We start from the raw sequence: 24,907 nt of genomic DNA on the forward strand, positions 1-24,907 counted from the left end.
CTGTACAACTAGGATCAGCGTGACCCCCAACTGGCCATCAACTTGTCAGGCCACATTGTATAGTACTTTCAGCTGACTAAGCAGATAGCCTCTAGCTGGATTCTAATTGAAATGGATACTGACAACATCAAGTATATTGTGCCTATGCCACACCAGTGTTTATGTAATCTTAAAATCCAACTTGACTGTTGCTTCTGGTAGCAGTGATGGGTATCTGTCACAGGGCCTAGTACCAAAAAAAATATAAATTTAGTGTTTTTAGTATTTAAAAATTGAATCTTTATTGATATACTAAAATTGATGTATAGATTTATTAAATACCGCATCAAAATCATAAAATCAACTCAAAGTCAGTTGATAACATTCCGGTTTGGCAAATTTATCCAATTTCAAATTATTTAATTTATGCACAATGATAAGGGAATTCATTATGTCACCAATCAGTATTATTAGTTAAATTACCACCGGAGAAATAGAAAATGGAGTAATAGGAGAGCGCCCAATTCATTAGTGGGTGGACTATATACAATATGTACATGTGTAAAAAGAGTCACAAATTCATTGAGAGTGAGGTTAAGGACCAGTCGTGGCAGTACTATGCTATAAGCAGCAAAGAGACAGTTGTTCTGCTCATAATTGAAATGAGAGATGCTATAACCAGCGTTTGTGACTTAAACTCTGTGAATGAACTTCTCAATAAGGAGTTTAACAAACTTATTAATTGACAGCTATTATAAGCATTTCACATGCAGTGTGATTTGTTCAAGTATGTGTTGGCCCTAGAGTGATGCAGCCTCCAGTGTGCAGGGAAATGGTCATTTAAAAAAAAAAAAAAAGTTTTACGAACGTAATGGTGTGTATGGCTAATATGGCGTGCGCGCGATAAGTAGCGCACATGCATTAATTAGCGTGTGCGCCAAGTAGCACGCTGCGTCAAATACCGCATGTAAATAGTCTTCGCGACTTAAATAACGCAAACAGCATTGCGTCTAAATTAACGCAAATATCCTTTTAGAGAATCGTGCGTTAAGACGCGAAAAATAAGACGTAATAAATTGTTGAACGCATGCTATAAATAGCGCTCATTTTAACCCGCCTTAGTAAATCAACTCTCAAGTGTTTTGGCTTGTGTTTACTTTGGGGCTAACAAACTGTAATTTATTCAGTTTTAGAATTAGAGCACTTAGGTATCCTTTACTATCTCTGGAGCAGGGTTCAAAGTGGAAAAAAAAGGCGCAAAGGTGTTGCACCCTGTCCCACGTTGAGCACATGAAGGTGCAGGTTTTGAATTGCAGCAACCTGCTCTTCCCTGATGAATACACACTGCCTGCATGCAGGAGTGTTGTGTTTATGATAGTGCTCTTTAGTGCTGTTTGCCCTTGCATCCAGGGCATTAATTATTTACCCCTCTTATCTTTCAAACTCTTGGAGGAATCCTGGAAATAACCAAGCGGTGTTTAAACCTAAACATTAAGGGCTCTGGAGTCGCCCGTGACAAATCTCCTGTGTCTCGGGCGACTAATCTCCCCCAAATGCCATCCCACCGGCGAAAATGTAAATCGCCAGTGGGATGGCAATCCGGGGAGATTAGTCGCCCGCAAACAGGGAGTTTTGTCGCGGGCGACTAATCTCCCCGTGTGGCAGAGCCCTAACATGTACCATTTAAAATAAAGTGTTATGTTGGTATGTCAACTTCATACAATAAAGTTTTTACCTGCTAATATATTCTCTAGTGAGTATGCAATATTTGCTTTATTAACAGATCAAAATTGAAAAGGATTTGAAGGGTATCTATCACAGAATGTTTGAACCACTCCATGTATCTCCAGAGCTATTCAATCGACTTACTGGGCAGTTCTGTGAAATAAAGACCTTAGCAAAAGGCCAGACATACGCAATAGAAGATAAAACCTCTGTTGATGATCGTTTAAGTATATTACTTAAGGGCATGTAAGTACTGTTTTTATTGGGCATTATTTATAAACTATACTGTGTAGTTTTCAATAATTTTTTACTCCTAAGATCATTTCAGTTGTTACATAGGGCATAGGACTCACCATTGGAATTTTACTAAATTGTCCAAACTCTGTTTCTTTATAATTATTGTTGGATATAAAAATGTTATACTCTTTCTTTACATTAAACCCTTTATAGTGTTGCTTGTGCTCTCAGGCATAACACCTGAAGAAGAGCTTAACATACAGAGAAATGCATTGGCTGGAGAAAGTAGACCATCCCCATTTATCCTGCAACAACCTTCCAGAGAAAAGAAAAAAATACTTGATTTGACTTAATTGTTTTAGTTTTCACAGATAACCATTTAATTGGACTTTGTAACAGAATTCCTAGTTTTTTGGCATTTGCTAAACATAGACATATTTTACCCCTGTAGTAACAACAACTTGTGTTGCATGTATACCCAGCAAAAAATTATGGTGTCACTTTATTTTACAGCTCAACGAGTAGCAAATATGGCGCCTTATCCATATTTATTTTATTGTTGTATGTAAAATAAACATTATTCTAATTGTGGTCAGATGAATAACAGTAAAAATTGAATATACGGACACCAGTGCATCTAATATCAGCAACAATATTCATCAGATCCAATGGGTAAAATCTAGGCACACAACAACATTTACATACAGGATGCAAGTTTTTTTTACAAATCGTGGCAACTAATTGCCCCGTGTGTCTTCGTCCTTAAACAGTGTAACGTAGAAAGGGAACAAACCACTAACAGTTAATGTACTAGTATAAGAATGCTGTGCCTGGGTTTCAAGGGTGATCAAGTGGTGATTGCCCAAAACAAAGGAATAATATTACATCAAAGTCAGAATATTCACAGAGGAGTCAGGTGAAAGCCTCGTTCCTTGGGGATCCATTGACTGTGACAATTCCATGACTGTGACCTTACAAATGCTCTGAAAGAGAAAATGTAAAAGCAATGGCTTAGATAAAAGTAACTATGTAACTACCAGCTTTGAAAAAGCATCAAAATGGGGGGCAATGAAAAATAAGTGGTCAAAATAGACCCTCATTGTCAGAAATTGCTGTTATTTGAAGGGCAAATTAAAAAAAAAATTTCACACTGTACCTTTTTAAATTGATTTAGAATTGCACTTCATTCCATAGAACACATGCCATGCCTGGCCTAATTTTATTTGCAGTTATGTGCCGCTTTATCAGAAGCAATGAGTGATTGCTTTATCTTATCATTGTGCATGTAGAGGGCTTTCATTCTAGCTCCCATGCTGTGATGAAGTCTTGTCACAGAGGGACGTGTATAGAATGAAAAAGAAAACACTATTGATTTTCCCCACTTTATTTTTCATTGTTACATTTCCTCTGTTATCTTGCTACATTTGTATTTTTCTACTGTTAGATTTATTATAGAGAGCTTTTTTTCCTTTAATGCAATCGTTTTGATATTGTATTCTGGCATCAGCTTTAGTGTGGGACATTTTCAAGGTGTGTATGTGTGATTAGAACGAATTGCTCCTTAGGGCTCTGGCACACGGGAGATTACATTACGATTTACATTTTCGCCAGTGGGATGGCATTTCGGGGAGATTAGTTGCCCGGGACAACAGAGTTTTGTTGCGGGCGACTAATTTCCCCAAAATGCCATCCCACCATCGAAAATGTACATCGCCGGTGGGATGGCATGCGCAGCGCCGCAATTTCCCCGAAATAGATTTACATTTTCGCCGGTGGGATGGCATTTTGGGGAGACTAGTCCCTTGTCGCGGGCGACTAATCTCCCTGTGTGCCAGAGCCCTTAACCATACCCTGGGGTTATTTATCAACATATAAACATGTTTGCATTCATAGTTCTACCTGCAACTGGCTAAAAAAAGCCAATCACTGATTGGTTGCTGTAGGTTACTGCCAATGTGAACATTTGCCCAGCGTTGATAAATGAGCCCCAAAAATGAATTGTTTGGGGAATATTTTATAAAGGTATGTAAAATATGTCATGCCTAAAATATTTGTAAAGCTCCATTATGCAAGAATTAACACCAATGCATCTCAGTCCTAAAAATTATCCATTTCAAAGATCTTATCAAGGTGTTTGTCATGTAATTATTTTACACTGGATTAACTAGTAGAAGCCTTTCATTTTACCCAGTTGGAGATTTATATATAGAGGAGAGCCCAAGTTTGCAATGTATAACATACAGTACATTTCACATACTATAAAATATAGCAGAAGTTTGTTTGGGCTCAAAAGCTGGGCCAGGGGCAGTTCTATAAAAAAAAAATCTGATGAAACCTTACATTTTAATTAGAAGAGTATTTTTTTTTACTAAGTTGAAATTGGCCTATTATGTCTCTTATTAGCTTTAGGTATAGGATCTAATATTTGTAATGATTGGCACTTGGGGGGGGGGGGGGGATAAGAGAATCTTTCCATAATTTGGAGCTTACGAAAAACAATGAATATTAAAAAACTAGGATTGTTTTGCCACCAACATGAATTTATCCTGCAATGCACTACACTGGGAACTACACTGCACTGGGCACCTTCTTATTATTACAGAAAAGGAAGGCATTAAATAACTTGCTTAGAACGGACTCTATGGAAATTGCATTTACATATATAGCAGGGGTCAGGAACCTTTTTGGCTGAGAGAGCCATAGACACCACATATTTTAAAATGTAATTCCGTGAGAACCATACAATATGTTTGGCTGCGGGGCAAGGTAGGGTGGGTCCCAAGGATGCCGAATGCGATGCAGAGGAGGGCGTGGCCTGCGCTCGGCAGATAGAAGAGTTGTTCTAAGGCTAAGAACACGTCTTCTATCCACTGAGCGCAGGCCGCGCCCCTGTTATTTTTTATTAAAGATTTAGCAGTGAGCCAGATACAGCCATCAAAAGAGCCACATCTGGCTCCCAAGCCATAGGTTCCCTACCCCTGATATAGAGCTTTCTTAGTACTTCTTATTTCCCTCTGTACTTTGCTCTAAAATACCTTTCATTACATGTATTATTACCAACAGACCCAAGCAGGTAGGAATAAAATCTCTTAACCAAACCCAATATTGTCAAGATTCTCAATTCTGTAAAAATAGTTTGTTGAATCTTGCAGGAAAAATTGTTCCGTGCATTACTTTTCTTCATGTAATTGGACACAACCAGAATGCTAGGATCACATGCAAGGTAGTGTTTTATTATTACTGAGAAAAAAAAATAATCTTTAAAAAAATATTTAATTAAAATTGAGTCTATGGGAAATGGCCTTCCTGTAATTTGGAGTTTTCTGGATAATGGGTTTCTGGATAGTGGATCCCATGCCTGTAACTGATTTTCAAATAGTAGATACTATACTTAAATTTCATTTACAATGTGGTTCACTGTACCTAATAAAAAAAAATGTTACTTACCTCTTGAAAATTCTCCTTTGACATTATCGTCAAGATAGCTGTTTTGGATTATCCAAGCTACAGTGCTTTGCTAAAGTATTCACCCCATTACCATTTTACATGTTTTGTTGCCTTACAACCTGGAATTAAAATGGACTGTTTTGAGAGTTTGCACCATTTCATTTACAGAACATGCCTACAACGTTGAAGATGTATTATTTTTTATTGTGAAGCAAACCACATATAGGACAGAATAACAGAAAACTTCAGCGTGCATAAATATTCACCCCCCCTAAAGTCAGTACTTTTTAGAGCCATCTTTTGCGGCAATTACAGCTGCAAGTCGCTTTGTATAAGTCTCTGTGAGCTTAACACATGTTGCCACTGGGATTTTTGCTCTTTCCTCAAGGCAAAATTGCTCCAGCTCCTTCATGTTGGATGGTTTTCGATTGTGAACAGCAATCTTCAAGTTTGACCACAGATTCTCAAATGGATTGAGGCCATTCCAACACATTTAAATATTTCCCGTTAAGTGTTGCTTTAGCATTATGCTTCGGGTCATTGTCTTGCTGGAAGGTGAACCTCCATCCCAGTCTCAAATCACAGGTAGACTGACACAGGTTTTGCTCAAGAATATCCCTATATTTAGCACCATCCATCTTTCCCTTGACTTGGACCAGTTTCCCATGTTTCACTGTGGCGATGGTGTTCTTGGGGTGATGGGATGTGTTGGGTTTGTGCCAGACATAGCATCTTCCTTGGTAGCCAAAAAGTTAAATTTTAGTCTCCAGAGCACCTTCCTCCATACATTGAGGGAGTCGCCCACATGCCTTTGGCAAACTCAAAACATGCCTTCTCATTTTTAACATTAAGTAATGGCTTTTTCTTGCCATTCTTCCATAAAGTCCAGCTCTATTGAGTGTACGGCTCATTATGGTCCTAAGGACAGATAGTCCAGTCTCTGCTTTGGAACTCCGGAACTCCTTGTGCTGCCTCTCTGATTAATGCCCTCCTTGCCTGGTCTGTGAGACAGCTCTCTCTTGGCAGGTTTGTTGTGTTACCATGTTCTTTCCATTTGAAGATGATGGATTTGATGGTGCTCTGGAGGTTCCTCAAAGATTTGGTTATTTTTTTTATAACCCAACTCTGACTTGCACTCCTCAAGAACTTTGTCCCTGACTTCTTTGGAGAGCTCCTTGGTCTTCATGGTGTGATGCCTCTTGCTTAGTGGTTTTGAAGCGTCTGGGGCCTTTCAGAAAGGATGTGTTTATACTGACAAATCATATGACACATAGGTGGACTTCATTTCACTAATTGTGTGACTTTTGAAGGTAATTGGTTGCGCCAGGACTTTTTAGGGGCTTCATGGCAAAGGGGGTGAATATATATGCACATGCCAATTTTCAGTTTATTTTTTTAAATCCTTTTTTTATATATAATTTTCTCATATCACTTCACCAACTTAGACGATTTTGTGCAGAGCCATCGCATAAAATAAGATTAAGAATTTAAATTACAGGTTGGAATGTAACAAAACATAAAAATTGCCAAGGGGGTGAATACTTTAGCAAAGGCACTGTATGACAGCTCTAATTTATACTTTTAACTAAACATAAGCAGAGGAGTAGAATCTGCATTTATTGAGGGAGGTATATTTTGTGGAGTGGTGTAAAAGTGATTACAGAGGAGCAGTGTATACAGCTGTGCTGCTCTACTCTTGAATAAACTTACTAATACAATGTACATTATCCCAGTGATTAGTAAGGTTGTACATTTTATACATATGGCATCATAATTTTGTATCAGATATTGGCTACACGCAGCAAACAAGTGTTTAGTGCTCACATTGTACAGTAATGTATCTGTTATCTTATGCAAATCCTCAGAATGAAGGTGTCTTATCGAGGCCATTTTCTGCACGCTATTTCTCCTAATGCTTACATCGATTCTCCTGAATTTCGATCAACAGAAATGAACCGTGGGGAGACATTTCAGGTAATTCTTTGAGTTGCGAGATATGTTTGTCATTTTCTACTGCAACATGGCACAAACAGACTGTATTTTATGAATTTATAATAAAAAAGGTACCTTTTGGATATTTGTTTCTTGTAGGGGCTTGTTCATAATGCTATCAGAAATGAAAACTGTCTTAAGGGTAGTCCTATAGCTGAAAGGACATCTTAGTCATTACATGGAAATTGCATTACACATGGCAAAGAATGGTTTGTTTACTGTTATTCCATATATGTGCCTAGGGTCTTAGAGGACCCCCGTCGTTGCCACTAGATTTGTATCACTCAGTAGCAGCATGTGGCATATCTTCACATTGCAGTGCTGCAGTAGCTACTGTAATTGCCTTATAACCAGGGCTGTCAGGGGAAGGCCTGTGCCCATTAAAAAATGTTAGAGAGTTAATAGACCTGTACAACGTAATCAGTTTGGGGCTGGAACTGAAGTGTAACGTTGGGGTGGGTGCAATAGGTGTCCAGGTACATACCTGTTCTGCCTACTGTAATTCTATCCCTAGGCATCAGCAAATGGCAAATTGGGGGCAGGTTTTTGGGAGGCACCATTTGCCAAGCAGAGTGCTAAGGTGGTTTTGGGGGGCAGATGATGATAGGGGGACTTGCCTTGGTTGCCTTTACCTTTTGGCTAGGTTCTGCTGGCACATAATCTAAAAAGTCCTTAACCATGGATTGTCAGGGTGCTGGTGACAATGGCTGGACAAGTTCTTATCAAGGCACTGCCATTTGACTGCAACTGGAAAGGACCCATTGGAATTGACAGCATTTTAAGTAGCACTCCACCAACTCCACATCTACCATAGCCCTAGAACAGTTCTAATTGCTTTTCTATTTATTTATGGCCAATGCCTATGCTAAAACACCCTGAATAACAACTGTACATACATCATTATTTAGCTATACCCTAATTAAGGACAAAGGAACGAAACCCGCCAACTAAACTAAACATGAGCTGTTTTATCTTTAAATATATCAACTATGGCTACTTAATAAAATTCATGGAGACAGCTTCACCTCTAAGCTAATATTCATGATTAAAGGCTGCAATATTTATCAACTTCTGTAACATCTTTCATGAGAATGGATGTGTTCATTTTAAGCATTGTTTATCAGCTTGGAATGAACATTCTGGGCAGCGAATCTGTTTTATTCTGTCAGTTAGTGGTAGAATCAAATCTAAGTTATTTATTGAAAGCATTTATTATAAATCAGTTAGCTTGCTCAGGAAGAATTACTTTATTGATAAAGATATCAGTCAGACAAATGAAGACAAGAGGGTGGCAGATGCGGATTTCATTAACAAATGCATATGAAATATCACCCCCTTCTTTTAAACCAAAGGGCAAATGTGAAAAATGCAACAATACAATACAGTACTGTATTTCATTCTTTATGAGAAGGTGTGGGAAGAAAATTATTATTTGTGCATGTATGTACTGTGAATTCTGTCCGGGATCCAATGAACATCATAATCTGGTGAAAGATTGGACATGGGTCCCCTTTTTCTTTTCCTCCTTCTCACCAACTACCTATTCCCTACCTACCATGCCCTCAACCCCACAATACCAATATCACCTGTAATGGGTAAAAGACATAAATAAATGTGTTCTTCTTTGGCTTACAAACAAATACAGATTGGTTCACTAGTACATTTTTTTAAACATATTCACTGATGAACAGAGATTTTTTTTTTGTTAAGCAGGGGATGGTAAGTAAATATAACCATTTATTACCCTATGGGGCAAGTATATGGGTTATTGTGATGCCCCAATGTCTTCTGCAAAGCGTGTAAATCCAGAAATGAATCCTCACACCCATGCAAAATATCAGTGCTACAAATATATGGCATCATGTAATAACAACGTGTTATTGGGACACAATTGAGTGATGATGTTCTTACCTAAACAAAAACTTTGACTCCAATTTTGGGCTACACGTTTGTGGATTCTTACCTAATTAATTATAAAATAAACAAATGAAATATATTCTGAATGATAGCATTGAATGATTGTTATATTTGTATCTTTTTTTATTAGGTTACTATCACTGCGGATGACAACTGTGTGTTTTTATGCTGGTCTCGAGAAAGGCTAACATATTTTTTAGAATCTGAACCTTTCCTTTATGAAATCTTTAAATATTTGATTGGTAAAGACATTACAACCAAACTCTACTCTCTCAATGATCCTACACTAGGAAAGGTAAGAGTCATATCTAATAGTATCTGCAGTTTATTATCTGCATTGGCTTATGCTCGGCCTGAAAACTATAGGCCTGTTAGTCTGACATCAGTAGTAGGAAAACTTTTGGAAGGGGTAATAAGGGATACATTGCAGTTCACAATACTGTTAGTTTGTGCCAGCATGGTTTTATGTGTAACAGATCTTGCCAGACTAATTTAGTCGCCTTTTATGAGGAGGTGAGTAGGAACCTCGATGCTGGAACGGCAGTTGATGTCATCTACTTGGACTTTGCTAAAGCGATTGATACAGTACCTCACAGAAGGTTAATGATCAAATTAAGGAATATTGGCCTAGAACATCATATTTTTAATTGGATAGAGAACTGGCTGAAGGATAGATTACAAAGAGTGGTGGTAAATGGAACATTTTCTAATTGGACCAGTGTGGTTAGTGGAGTACCGCAGGGGTCAGTCCTTGGTCCTTTGCTTTTTAACTTGTTTATTAATGACCTGGAGGTGGGCATAGAGAGTACTGTTTCTATTTTTGCTGATGACACAAAATTGTGCAAAACTATAAGTTCCATGCAGTATGTTGCCGCTTTGCAGAGCGATTTGACAAAATTGGAAAACTGGGCAGCAAACTGGAAAATGAGGTTCAATGTTGATAAGTGCAAAGTTATGCATTTTGGTAGGAATAATATAAACGCGAACTATCTACTGAATGGTAGTGTGTTGGGGGTATCCTTAATGGAGAAGGATCTAGGGGTTTTTGTTGATAACAAGTTGTCTAATTCCAGGCAGTGTCATTCTGTGGCTACTAAAGCAAATAAAGTGCTGTCTTGTATAAAAAAGGGCATTGACTCAAGGGATGAGAACATATTTTTGCCCCTTTATAGGTCCCTGGTAAGGCCTCACCTTGAGTATGCAGTGCAGTTTTGGGCTCCAGTCCTTAAGAAGGATATTAATGAGCTGGAGAGAGTGCAGAGACGTGCAACTAAACTGGTAAAGGGGATGGAAGATTTAAACTATGAGGTTAGACTGTCGAGGTTGGGGTTGTTTTTTCTGGAAAAGAGGTGCTTGCGAGGGGACATGATTACTCTGTACAAGTACATTAGAGGGGATTATAGGCAGATGGGGGATGTTCTTTTTTCCCATAAAAACAATCAACGCACTAGAGGTCACCCCTTTAGATTAGAGGAACGGAACTTCCATTTGAAGCAGCGTAGGTGGTTTTTCACGGAGAGGGCAGTGAGGTTGTGGAATGCCCTTCCTAGAGATGTGGTAATGGCAGATTCTGTTAATGCCTTTAAGAGGGGCCTGGATGAGTTCTTGAACAATCAGAATATCCAAGGCTATTGTGATACTAATATCTACAGTTAGTATTAGTGGTTGTATATATAGTTTATGTATGTAAGTGTATAGATTGGTAGGTGTGGGTTGTGTGTGCTGGGTTTACTTGGATGGGTTGAACTTGATGGACTCTGGTCTTTTTTCAACCCTATGTAACTATGCTGGGGGGCAATGCATAGGGGCATGCAGTGATATCTATAAGTGCACTTTATACCCATCAGTTTTCCCTTAAATACAAATAGGTTTTGTTTGAACAGAGCACTACGTGGTTAGTACTTGGTCTGCAGAAGGGGCAGCACCACAGTCTTTATCAGGCACTGACTAAACACACCAGGCTCCTAGTTACAAGCCCTTTTTAACTGAAACAATACAGCTCAAACAACTTGCACTTGCAACTCTCAAAAATGTTCTAGTTATTCTTAACACATATTTACATATATGATATCAACATATTAGAACAATCTCCCAATCATTTCAAAATTTACAATAATGATGATAAAATATTTTGACAGAATCCATTTAGACTTCTTTGGTTATAATGCTAGGAAATCATGTGAAGAACACCAAGCGCTCCAGACCCAAAGGTTTTGTTGTAAAACCGATCCTTTATTGATTCATTAAAACGTTAGATGCCTAACGCGTTTCGTGCGCGTGCGCACTTAATCATAGTCTATGATTAAGTGCGCACGAAACGCGTTAGGCATCTAACGTTTTAATGAATCAATAAAGGATCGTTTTTACAACAAAACCTTTGGGTCTGGAGCGCTTGGTGTTCTTCACATGATTTCCTTGGATTTCCCCTTTGGCTACGGGTTCGGGGCCCCGAGCACCCGGACCAATCTGGGATCCTGGTGAGCCTTTTCTTAATTTTGTCAGAGTTTGTACAACCTTGATCTATTGCAGCACAAGCGACCGGTCTGGGGTATATACACCTGAACCACTGCTATTTTACTTGGTACGGGAGATTTTCCCATTGGGGTGTACATTTAAAATTACTTATTTAAATTTGAGTTAATTATAAGTGTTTAAATATCTGGTTATAATGCTGCCCACTTTAACCTATGGTTTGATAGCCTTTCTGATTAGCTAGTTAGTAAGCACAGTAATACTGCCCATGCTTCTGCTCAATTTGAAGGACAATAGGAAGGGCCCAATTGGCCTGTGATTGCTATGGCCTGATTTAACAGTTGAAAATACACTGAAAACTGTTCAGCCGCTGACAACTAGGAATGCACTGAATCTTTTAGAATTCTGCCGAACCCTGAATTCTCTGTGAAAGATTTGGCCAGATACCGAACAGAATCCGAATCCTAATCCTAATTTTCATGTGCAAGTTAGGCCCCAGAAGGGATAAACCGAACCCCGCATGCAGCGCGCAGTGAAAAATGTTCAACTTCCGTCTTTATGTGACAAAAAGTCAGGTGATTTTAAGGATTCGGTTCGGCTGAATCCTGCTGAAAAGGCAGAATCTTGGCCGAATCCCGAACAGAATCCTGGATTTGAGGCATCTCTAATTACAACATACTGGCAGAACTATAATACAGACACAATGTGCATTGTGAAAGATTTGAGGGCTTCTAAAGGTATTAAAGTCTCATGTTAATGTTAACATTAATGCCTTAACTTTTATTAATTGGTCTTTCTAACCTGTTATAAATGGGTCATCATACATTCCACAAATTAAAAGGAGGGGATGGGCCCTGAGAAACATCCTAAAAGATATATGTCTGTAATGAATTTTCCTTTGTTCTACATCTGCAGAAGAAAAAACTAGACACGCAGCCTAGTCTCTGCTCCCAGCTGTCTGTAATGGAGATGAGAAACAGTTTGGCTAGCACAAGTGATAATGAAGATGGCCTGCAAACCTTTCTGAGAGGAACTTCTACTACCTCATCACAGCGTAAGTATCTGTCTAATAAAGTTGTTTGAGATATTTGTGCACATTATATAAGAAGTGTTATATAATTACAAATTTACAGTGTTAGTATGAAGCAGGGCTAAAGTCCCAAAATTAGAATGGACCAGATTAAAGGAAAATTATACCCCCGAACAGTGTTTTTTTTATATATATATATATATATATATACACACATTTAGTAGTATATGCTATTGGGTGCTCCTAAATAGAAGATTGTCATTTTAAGTACTAAGGGTCACCCCCTGAAATCAAGTCAAACTGCACACAAACAAACCAAGGGCACATAAATACTAAGCCACATCAGCCAGTTAATGGACAATTCTTCCTGTTACAGTCAAAGTTCCATTATTTATGGCCATGTGATCTCTGAGGGAGCACACAGCCCATCACAAAATGGGGGCTCAGGGGAAAAGATGTTAAAGGGCAATATATTACTTGTGTGTTTGCTCCAGAAATACTATTATAGTTTATTTAAATACCCTGCTGTGTAGCCATGGGGGCAGCCATTCAAACTGGAAAAAAAGAAGAAAAGGCACAGGTCGCATAGTAGATAACAGATACGCTCTGTAGAATACAATGGTGTTTTATCTGTTAACTGCTAAGTAACCTGTGTGTTTCTCCTTTGAATGGCTGCCCCTGTGGATACACAACAGGGTATTTATATAAACTATAGAAGGGTTTCTGAAGCAAACACACCAGTTGTACCAGTGCAGGGCAACAGTACATTATACTGTAATTACTTTTATACACTTTAATTTTTTGCTGTTACTGTTCCTTTAAGTATATGTTCTGGGGGTATAGTTTTCCTTTAAAGATGTATGTAATTTTCAAGAGACAGTGAAAAGCTACCCACTTTACAAGTGTTAATAATTACAGGCATGAGCTGGTACTTGCACAGATTTCCACAAAACTTTGCAGAATGCATTTTTAATAAAGACATGATTCATGCTGAGGGCCTACTCTACAATGCATTGGAAACAGAAATCAGATTGTATTAAAAACAACTAAATTAACAAACCAGGTTTCTGGGTTCTGTCATTTACAAGAGAAATTAACAAAGTTGTATTACCTGTGAATTCAATCTGTGAGAAACCTTTCTTCACAGTGGCCTGGAAAAGCATCAGTGTGTGTTTCAAGGTTTCATCGCCTGAGCTGCACTGACAGCTCGGAGCACTTGTTAGGAAATTTACATTTACATTTTTGGAGGTGCTACTTTGGCTATTCTGCCAATTTATTTTAGGGCTACTAAAAATGCAGCCCATAAAGTGTCCAAATGAACCCCTTGAGCAATTTTGATATCCTTATTTTTGCATTAACCTGTAAAGTGCTCATATAATAAACTGCAGAATAGATGAGATAAGTCAGCCAGTAAGGAAGATCACCTTAGGTCACAATTGCATCATAAATCACAGCTCGGAAATATCCTGTTACAGTGTTTTGAGAACACAGACATTGTATTGAACCAAACAGAGGTGTGCTTGAAGGACAACTAATGTCTTTCTGCTAGATAATAACCATATAATATTCTTCCCAACTATCCCTGTGTTGGCAGGACAGGTTTGATAAAGGGTGGGCTTGCTAGATGGAATTTTGGGCAGACTAGTGGCATTGCTGGACAGAATTGGGGTGCCTATTTTTTAAAGAGAATATGGTTCTGTGCTTTAGTTTCTTTTATTGTACATTATGCCCAAGGTTCTTTGTCTCCCTACCTTTTGCTCTGCCATAGGCCCTTCAGCTTTTGCCAGTGAGGCAGCTTATGTGTAGTAAGTTTTTTTTAAAATTTAAAAAAAAAAAAAAAAAAATACAGTAATTTTAAAAATACATATTCAACATCTTTTGTCAAATTCCAAGCAACATCACTGACTTCATTAATGTCCTGGGTCAATGTAATTTTCTGTCAAGACCCTAAAAATTTGAGGCCCATGCACAGGGCAGTAGGATCCTGCCTCAAGCATGAAAGGGGCCACGGTCTTGTTTGTATATGGACACATACTCAGGCTGTTAAGGAGGTCAGATTTATACTCGCCCACATCCTTTAAGCACTCACAATATTAAAACTTGGAGAGATATTTAACCTAATAGCAGTTGTGTACAATTATCAGGAACTAAGTAAAATGACAACCATAAAGTTAAAATGTCAACTCAGCACTAATTAATGTAAATTGCTTGTTATTTGATTAAAAAACTAACCCTCTGCTTTTACATTAAGGAAATAACCAGCAAGAGTTCTGTAATGCATATGGAGTGGGTCCTTTGTCGCATGCTGTTTTCTGTTGATAACTTCTGTTAAAAACAAAGAATCATGGAGAAGGTATTGACTGGTCATTTTAGAGTTCATTTATTTTCAGCTTTTGTTTTTTAAATTCTTGTATATTTACAGTTAAAATAAATAAAAATAATCCCAAAGTGAATGGCACACATCATGAATGTGGGCATTGGGTCTCGCAGAAAATTGATAGCTGGTAGGCAGGCGACAAAAAGTGCTGACAGACAGGCGCTACCATTGATTTCGGGCAATTGCCAATCAAATGACGGAAGAGCAATAGATAGGGGGAGATTTATTATGTGGTGTAAAAAACTTGACAAAATTCGTCAGACAATGCTAGGAATCGCCACTTAAAAATAGGCATAACTTTTTTATCCACCTAAAATTATGGTTCAAATCTGGTGTTGAGATGATGTAAAATAAAACACACATTGATATATTTTTCATTTCTTTTATACAGCTTTTTACACCATTTTTTCAGCGATTTTAGTTTTAGACAGCATAATAATTAAGCCCCATAGTGTTTTGGCTCCTACAATTGCTGAAATTGCAAAATATGCTATTTCCTTTTATGGTATAAACTAGGCATGCTAATATTACTACCTATTCTTTTTAATGTATGTAGCATTTTTCGGAAATAAAAGTATTTGATAAAAAAATTGGAGATAGTTTCTAAAAGTGTGGCCAGACACAAGCCAACAGGAGTGCTGGCTCGGCGCCATCAGACTGGCAGATATCTGGCCAAAATTGAGCAGTATAGAAAAACCTGTCTGATGCGACCACATCTGCACGTGTTGGTGTTAAAATATAATAAAGATCCACTCATTTGGCAACTTCATATAGTGAGCTGATCTTAGTGTATGCCTATCTTAAGTGTATAAAATTTATTTGTAAACAGATTTGGGATTAAAGTGTACCTATTAAATTAAAATTGTTCCCCGTACAGGTATGGGATCAGTCATCTGGAAACCTGATTTCCAGAAAGTTCTGAATTATGGGAAGCCCGTCTCCCATAGACTCCATTATAAGCAAATAATTATAATTTTTAAAAATGATTTCCTTTTTCTCTGTAATAATAAAACAGTACCTGTACTTGATCCCAACTATATAGATATATTTAGATATATAATTAATCCTTATTGGAGGCAAGACAAGCCTATTGGGTTTATATTTAATGTTTGAATAATCTTTTAGTAGACTTAAGGTATGGAGATCCAATTTGGGAAAGATCCCTTATCCGGAAAACCCCAGGTACCAAGCATTCTGGATAATGGGTTCCATACCTGTACCGCTGGTGCCCTCTAAAGAAATCTATAGTCTAGTATGTAAATTATTAGAATTAAAATGATGGGCCAAAATTACCAAAGATGCCTACAGGGTTGCCATTGGAGTTTACATAACCACCTTTGTATAATTATGTAGTGTTCTAGTTTTTAGTTGTTAACAAGACAAAAGAGCAGCAGCACAGAGTTTAGCAATTACAGACTATGAGGAAGAACATGGTGCAAACATTTTTTAGTATAAGTACAATATTATACATTGTGACAATGTGTTTGTTTCCTTTATGATTCTTCTGTATGTATAATGGATGCAGTCTTTTGACTCTGCCCATTTGGATCATGCTTAGTCTCTTTTGGTAGACCCTAGCTCTGGCCATACATGGGTGGATAAAAGCTGCCAGCTCGGTAGCTTACTGACCTGTGTCTGGAGGACTCCCGACAGTTTTAGATCCACGTAGGCCTGCAGTTTAATATGATCGTTGAACCCTAGACTAAAATCTATTTGTTAAACTCCCAGTCCAGTTTGGCCCAGCATGTGAGTGGCTTTCATTTCTAAATCCTAAAACAGGATGCTTTTGCAGAGTTTGTGAAATTTTACTCTATAATGGGAGTGTTTACTAGCAATATATACAAATAGAATTTTAGGTGTTCTTTGATATACACATATACATTATATGTCTGTTAAGCCCTTAACCCCCTAAAGATACAGGTATAGGACCCGTTATCCAGAATGCTCGGGACCAAGGGTATTCAGGATAAGGGGTCTTTCCATAATTTGGATCTCCATACCTTAAGTCTACTAAAAAATCAATAAAACATTAATGAAACCCAATAGGATTGTTTTGCATCCAGTAAGTATTACTTATATCTTAGTTGGGATCAATAACAAGGTACTGTTTTATTACTACAGAGAAAAGGGAAAACAATTTTAAAATTCTGACTTATTTGATTAAAATGGAGTCTATGGCAGACAGGCTTTCCGTAATTCGGAACTTTCTGGATAACAGGTTTCCGGATAAGGGGTCCGATACCTGTAATACGTACCTCACCCAAAACCAGAAATATGACAGCACCTGCTACATGTATTGATTTATGCAGCTATTTCTGGTAAAATGGGACCGTATTAAAAAATTATATTTCAATGGGAGCCTGGGATCAACAAGGCCCAGTAAAGAGTTCTGTCCTAGAGGTACATCCCTTCTAGTGAAAGTCAGGGCACAGGACAATGTGAAAAGGTTTAGTCAGATTACCGGATTAGCTTTGGTTATAGTACATTCTAGGAACATAAGATAATGCTAGAGCAGCTTGTACTCCAACAAGGATTGATACCTGGAGGTAGCTCTTCCCTAGGCTCTGCTAGCCTAAATGAAGGGACCACAGTACTGAAGACAGTTCAGGTTACTCTCTACTTCCTTATCCATTTCTGCTGTAGAGGATCCTGACCACATTTACTAGAATCCCTAAAGGTGAACCTTAATGGCAAAGACACATGGAGCTACTTGTCACAGCTACAAAAATAGAAAATAATTTACTGATAACTGTCTCTATGTATGTTTTAGCAGGGGCAATTCTTAGTATTGTCTATGGCAAGTTATTTTCTGGCATTTTGTAGATGTGACAAGTAGCTGTTACTAAGTAGCTCTGTGTGTCACATTGCTGTCTCTAGCTGTGACTGATCGTTCTTAATCCCAGTTGGATTTGTGAGTATAACCCTGTTGCCCTTTGACAATAAAGCTTTTAGTTACTTTTATTTGCAAGAACCTCTGGCACCCTCTACCTTAATTTTACACAACAGCAAGAGAGAGATGTAGTTCCACAGCACCCTCACTTCCCTCTTCCGCTTAGCTAGGGCCCATTTGGGGGAGAGAGTCCAGTGTGACTCATGTTCTACTGTTTTGGAAGGCCTGTTTTATCCAGAATAGGGTTACACATGAATATAGGTATAGCATCCATTATTCAGCATGCCATTTCCCATAGTTCCCTAGATATTTGTTTTGCATTTTCTCTGTAAGACATAACCTGTATGTAATATTAACATAGGTAGAATAAATGTGTTGTTGGTAAAACAATTTTGTTGGGGTCAATTAATGTTTACATGTTTTTAGTAGCAAGTCCTAGTGGAAAAAACAGTTTTACATAAAATCATCAAGTCCATAACATATAGGATTAAAGACAGAATATACCTGTACTTTACTTAAAATGAATAATAACATTTATAGCACTTGACAGAGTTCGTAAATTATATTTGTGTAACCTTTACAATAAGTAGTAGTTATAGCGCAGTAGAAAACATTTCTCTTTATTTACTATTGAATTACTTTACAACATTTCCTTTTTTACGTTTTTCCTTTTCCATAAGAATTTTTTTACTGGGAGTTGTTTTGCACCCCAATGATTGATGTCACAGCTTAGTGAACTCTCAGTTATTAATTTAGCATTCATCTTGTGAAAAGCAAGGATCAGTCTTTACCAAGGCAGTAAATCATGCTGTCAGAGGCCCCTTTTTCAGCTACTTGATTTAAAACCTTTTTATTGCTTACTCTTCCCTGGATATAGTTATATGAAATGTCATTTCTTTTTAGTCTTATGCATTGCCAGAACTGGAGATAGGCACTGGAGGTACCTGTATAGGGTGCAACCATTTGGGGAAAAGGGGGTGTATTTCAAGAAGATGTTTATTGCAGTTTGTTGCAGTGCCTTCTCTCTCCCTTCCTACTTAAGTTGGTGTCTAACCATGCAAAACAGCAGGTAATACTGTGGTAAGTCCAACTGAGATCCTGAGAAAAGGAAAATGTTAAGTGTGTGTAGGTGCATGCTTGGTGTTAAAAGTATTTTGCTCCCTGGTAATATTGTTACTCGAGTTGTAGCAGGTTCCTGAATTCCTAGCACATGAGTAAGGGGGTTACTTGTAGGCAATGTCCATGTTGGGATGAAGTGGTGGAATACACAAAAAGAGAAAACAGCAGGCAGGCACTTCTGGTATCAACAAAGTATCAAAAAAGTCATAAGAAGCAGCTAGTCGTATTCCTAAAATAGTCAGAATTTATTTAATCCATAAAAAACAGACAGAAGCCTCCTTACGTGTTTCGTACCTAGGGGTGCTTAATCATAGGTGGAACACAGATAACATTAATATTTTGAGGCAATCTGCAGCTCCTCTCCTTTTTTAGCCAATGTATTTGGAGGCATTCTTTATATTAATTGCATTTACCTTCAAGCCCACGTCATCATATTTGAACTGCTGCCTTGTAGCTAGGAAAAGGAGAGACCCTGCCTACCAAACTTGAGAACAGAACATTAAAGTTTTACTGGCAGTAAACTGTCTTATAAACCACTTTCCACATTATAATAAAAGTACATTTTAGGGCAATGATACTAGGAGATTAGTCATCTGTGACAAATTGAAAAGTTGCTTTTACTATAACATAGTAAAAGATAAAGCTGAACCACCCCTTTTAAATGCTTTCTTACAGACAATAATGTAAATTGCCAGTGGGAAAACATACACAAGACAGCTATTTTGCAAAGTAACTTGAAGTTGCCTCTCAAGGAAACTTTGCATTAGTTTAAAAAGTAGCTGCGCCGCATATGTTTCCCCTCCTGCGATTTGCATTTTGCAAGTGGGAGGAAAACAAGTGATGTTTTGTGCCCCCCACTCCGTAGCTATGATTTATCATGGGTGAGAATATGCCCTGTGTCATTGCCCCTAAGGTGACTAAGTTAATAGATTTACTACAAAGTCTGTTTCTAGAGAAGAATACAATAAAGACAGTGCAGCAGTTGCGATACATATTGATACGGGTGAGTGTAAATATCAATTTTATTTGTAAGATAGGCATTTAAAGGAGAACTAATACCTGAAAATTATATACTGATCTTACTGCACAAGCCTAAAGTTGTATGCATCTTAATAGCAGCAATGATCTAGTACTTCAAACTTGTCACAGGGTGTCATGTGGAAAGTACCTGACACACATGCTCAGTTTGCTCTAAGCAGCTGTTGGGAATGAGGTTTGTCTGTAATGTAAGCTGATGTTACAGGGCTGATTATTAAATTCTCACACTAATTGCACTGGTTTCTGAGCTGCCATGTAGTAATTATCTGTATTAAATACTAATCGGCCTTATACCGTGACAGTTATATTCTATATATACACAATATATTGTGAGTCGGCCCCTAAGCTCAGGTAACTGACAGCAGCACAGAACATGCAGAAAAGAAGATGGGGAGCTACTGGGGCATTTTGGAGGCACAGATCTTCCCTGCTAAAGGGTTGTGGTTGCCTATGGCTGGTACAGAGACCCAAAACATAATGTACAACATTTCTAGCCTTCTTCTTTAGTTATGCTTTAGTTCTCCTTTAAGCTATGTCTGAAGTGTTTTGTGGATGCATTGCATGGAATTAAATGCCTATAAATGCCTAGCATGAAATTACCTTTTGGAAAAGGGTTATGTGAGGAGATAGATGGTAGCTGAGCTGATCACAAAGAAGAAAGGAATAATAACTAATGTGGGTATCTTGTTTCTCAAGATGTTTTTCATGATGGATTATATTTTGGAAATAGTTGAATGGTGTGAAAATAGAATGAAACCCACATTTTGTGCTTAAGCTTTTTTTTTTTTTTTCATGTTAAGTCAGAGTGGAATAGTAATGTGTTGTGATGTCTAAATAATTCTCCAGTTGGGAGTGAGTGCTTGCTATTTTTGACACAAAGCATCACCAGTGCACCTATGAATATGAGATTTGACAGGCTTGTATTTGATTTAAGCAAAACAGTATTCAAATGATAGGTGTGTATCTGGTATAAGGATTGCCGCTGGGAAAGCTGTCTGGATAATGCCCTTTGAAAATTACAATAATAGACTGACTCTAAAGAATGAAGCCTTAGCAACCCTCTGGGTGGATGATCCACAGACACAGCAGTAGCAGTGGGCTGTAGGTTAAACTGTAGTTAAAATACAGGAGAATATCACGAGTGTAACTTGTCACTGTAGAATCAGGGCCCAGGTGCCTGCTGTAAACCTTCAAATAAGGGAGTGGATCAAACCAGAAAATGGGAAGGGTATTCAGTGAGCAGCTCTAAATCAGGTTCATAAGATTAGTTGAACTTTATTAATAAATTACAACATTGATCTTTTGGTGTGGAGTTGCTTATTGAGTGCCTGCCTTCCCATTGCCAGTAGGTTATGGTCGCCAGATCAGTTGAAAACCAGGGACATTGATGTGCTGGTATTGTAGCAGCCACATGTGCAGCCAATCTAGCTGGGATATCTAGAGGTGTGACCTTCTTTTCATATGATCTGGTAACCTACAGTAGGCTTCCCAACAACAACCTGAGTTCATTTGCTGAAGCCAACATAGTGATTTATTCTAATATGTACATTCTAATGCTGATTAAGATAACTGGCCTGTGCGTATATGGCAGATGGTGGTCCCTGATAAATGAGTGCACAGGGCATTTATTATAAATGCATAAAAGGGTTCTAAAGTCAAAAAATAAAAGGCCATTTTCAGGTAATACACATGTATATATTAAGTATACTTTAAAAGAAAAATCTATATAGGTTTTTATTTAAAAAAAACAAAAGTGATCTTGCAGTGGAAAGTAGTTCTGAACTACAAGAAAGCAGTAAGTGGGGTTGCCTTAGTAAGAAAAACGCATAAACAACCCCATCCAGAACTCAGAGCAGTGCTAATTAGTTCAAATTAGTGCATTGGCTTCAAAGAACCTGGTAATGGCTTTTAATTTTTGGCTTTTCATCCCTTTAAAATTGTGATTCTCTAAGCCACCATGTAAGAGCACTTTTCAGCCAAATCTGCCTCAGTAAATGAGCCAATGTTAGTCCTAATATACTATTTGTTTTCACTTTGGCAGGTTATTCTCCCTCAATGAGAGCGTCGGCAAAGATGAAACCTATTGAGGAAGATGCAGAGGATGAGGTCTTCAAGCCAGCATATTAACCAGAAATCTACATTTTTATAATCACAGAGTCCACAAAACGGTTATATCCAACAGAACAATGGCTGATTTCAGAAAGCACTACAATAGCTCCTTAGTTTCTTTTTATTTTAAAAATGCTTAAAAAAATGTGTTCCCAGGCAGTATACAATATTGTTTTGGTATGCACAATAGAAATAGTACACCAAAGCCTCATTTATTTTACACCTTTTGTTTTTCTTCACAGGGATACCTTTTGAAATATATCACAAGCCTTAAATGACCATCATATTGTCCTTAAAGCACATATAGATATTTTGGGACAGTAATTTAGATGGAGCCAAAAAGTTTCACATGTAATAATGAATGCAGTGTTTTTATTTTGTATTTATTTATATAAACTATGGTAGTTGATTCATGGGGCTTGGTGTTTTGTAACTTATTTCATTTGGGGTGTCTGATGTTTCCTAAAGTATTACTTGTCTTTGTTCTTAGAACAGTTATAATCATGTAAATCACTGAGCCTGGCAATGAAATAGCAGTGGAAATTAGAGGAAGGCTGAATAGTGATGGGCGGTGCACCAATTCACTAGAAGAGGGGTCCCCAACCTTTCTTACCCAGAAGCCACTATCAAAGATAAAAAGAGTTGAAGAGCAACACAAGCATAAAAAAGCACCTGGGGGTACCAAAAATGTGCTGTAATTGGCTATTTGGTAGCCCATATGTGGACTGTCAGCCTACTGTACATAAGGCTCTGTTTGCCAGTACACCTAGTATGCAACCAAAACTTGACTTTAAGCCAGAAATTGTGAGCAAAATGTTGCTCACGAGCTACTGGTTAGGGAACACTGCTCTAGAAAGTAGAGGGACTATAAGTTTCAGAAATGCCCACCCAGACCCAAAGGGATCTGGGTGCACCTCAGGCAGCCTCACTGCCACAGAACTTGCCACCCTGCCATTCTCCCTGCTCTCTTTAACAGGGGTAGGGAACCTATGGCTCACGAGCCAGATGTGGCTCTTTTGATGGCTGCATCTGGCTCGCTGCCAAATCTTTCATTAAAAAAAAAAACGGGGGCATGGCCTGCGCTCGGCGAATAGAAGACGTGTTCTAAGCCTTAGAACATGTCTTCTATTTGCTGAGCGCAGGCCACGCCCTCCTCCACATCGCATCTGGCATCCTTGGCACCCACCCTACCTTGCCCCACAGCATCCGCAGCCAAACATATTGTATGGCTCTCACAGAATTACATTTTAAAATATATGTTGTTTATGGCTCTCTCAGCCAAAAAGGTTCCCGACCCCTGTCTTTAACATTAACAGCAGAGAAGGATCCATACCACAGATGGGCTATGATTTTAGCAAATTGATACCATGTTTATTTTTGTATTAAAAGTGCATAATGCAGAGTAGCAATACTTTTAGTATATCTACCACATTTATTATATTGTTTCCATTTGGACAACTTATATTTTCTGTGAGCCCCTAACCATAGGAAAAGAACACAATTCTGAACTGACAGAAGTAGTTACCGATCTGTAAAATGATTTGTTTATGATGTTTTTCTGTGATATTAAATGAATGATGTTCAGGTGAAAGTAAAACAGCTCAGAAATGATTTAATAGATCATGAATTATAGCTACTCATGCAAATATTTTCAGTTTCTGGGTGCAAGACCATGAGCTTAAATGGCGTGGGTACCTCAATATGGGATAAAAGACACAGTGGGGCTCATTTATATAGACTGGGCAAATATGCACCTGGGCAGTAACCCATAGCAGCCAATCAGTGGTTAGACTTTTCCAATCAGCTGCAGGTTGAACACTGAAAGCAATAATCTGATTGGTTGCGATTGGTAACTGCCTGGGTGCAAATTGGCCCAGTCAATTTGCACCTGGGTAAAATACAAGAGGATCAAATTCAGAATTCCCTAAGTTTAAGTGGATCAGACTTGTTGCTATAAAGCCAGTTTTTCATTGGTTAAATGTGTGCAGGTCTGTGACCAGCAATCTGGCAAGCAGCAATGCTCTCAGCAGATAAAGGAGCACCAACTGCTAATGGCTACAAGACATTACATAAACTACCTAATTTCTCACTCTTTATTGCTGTCCTATAATAGTACTTTAAAGGAAAATTATAACCCCAGATATATTAAGTAGCCTATTAAAGAATCTTGCCAAACTTGTATTAACTGTAACAGGAAGAATTGTGGGAGTAAAAGGCAGAACTGTGTCCATTAACTGGCACTGTGAATCCTATGAATCCCAGGGGGTGGTCCTAAGTACTTGAAATGGCAATTTAGGGTTACCCATTGGTACATACTACCAAAATTCACTAAAGGTCAATAACGCTTATCGCATGCTTTTTTGCCATAAAAAGCATGCAATAATTAAGTCCCGCATGTGAAAAAAAACACACTATCGCAATGCGGTAATTCACGCATAGAAATAATACTAACGCATGATTCACAAACACATATGAAGCGTTAAACACGCTATATATCGCATTAGTCTGTGCGAATATTAACACCTACTTGGGGCAGGTGGTAATTATAGAAAAATAAAGTTCATGAACTTTTGGC

The 24,907-nt window shown here is 38.1% G+C and overlaps 1 protein-coding gene across 2 annotated transcripts in view; it reads left to right on the forward strand.

The window, feature by feature from the left end:
- The window catches only part of bves (blood vessel epicardial substance), a 43,686-nt gene extending 20,937 nt beyond the window's left edge, over positions 1-22,749 (forward strand). Inside the window, exons 4-9 of one of the 2 annotated variants that reach the window (NM_001123416.1) lie at positions 1,763-1,950; positions 7,254-7,362; positions 9,428-9,592; positions 12,685-12,823; positions 15,051-15,152; positions 22,265-22,746. In NM_001123416.1, the coding sequence (NP_001116888.1) occupies positions 1,763-1,950; positions 7,254-7,362; positions 9,428-9,592; positions 12,685-12,823; positions 15,051-15,118 (669 nt within the window). In that variant the 3' untranslated portion in view covers positions 15,119-15,152; positions 22,265-22,746. Of the gene's footprint in view, positions 1-1,762; positions 1,951-7,253; positions 7,363-9,427; positions 9,593-12,684; positions 12,824-15,050; positions 15,153-22,264 lie in introns of both variants that reach the window. The other variant, XM_012962694.3, reaches the window with a different exon arrangement.
- Positions 22,750-24,907: the final 2,158 nt, after the last annotated feature.

The sequence above is a fragment of the Xenopus tropicalis genome, chromosome 5 (assembly GCF_000004195.4).
Source record: "Xenopus tropicalis strain Nigerian chromosome 5, UCB_Xtro_10.0, whole genome shotgun sequence".
NCBI lineage: Eukaryota > Metazoa > Chordata > Amphibia > Anura > Pipidae > Xenopus > Xenopus tropicalis.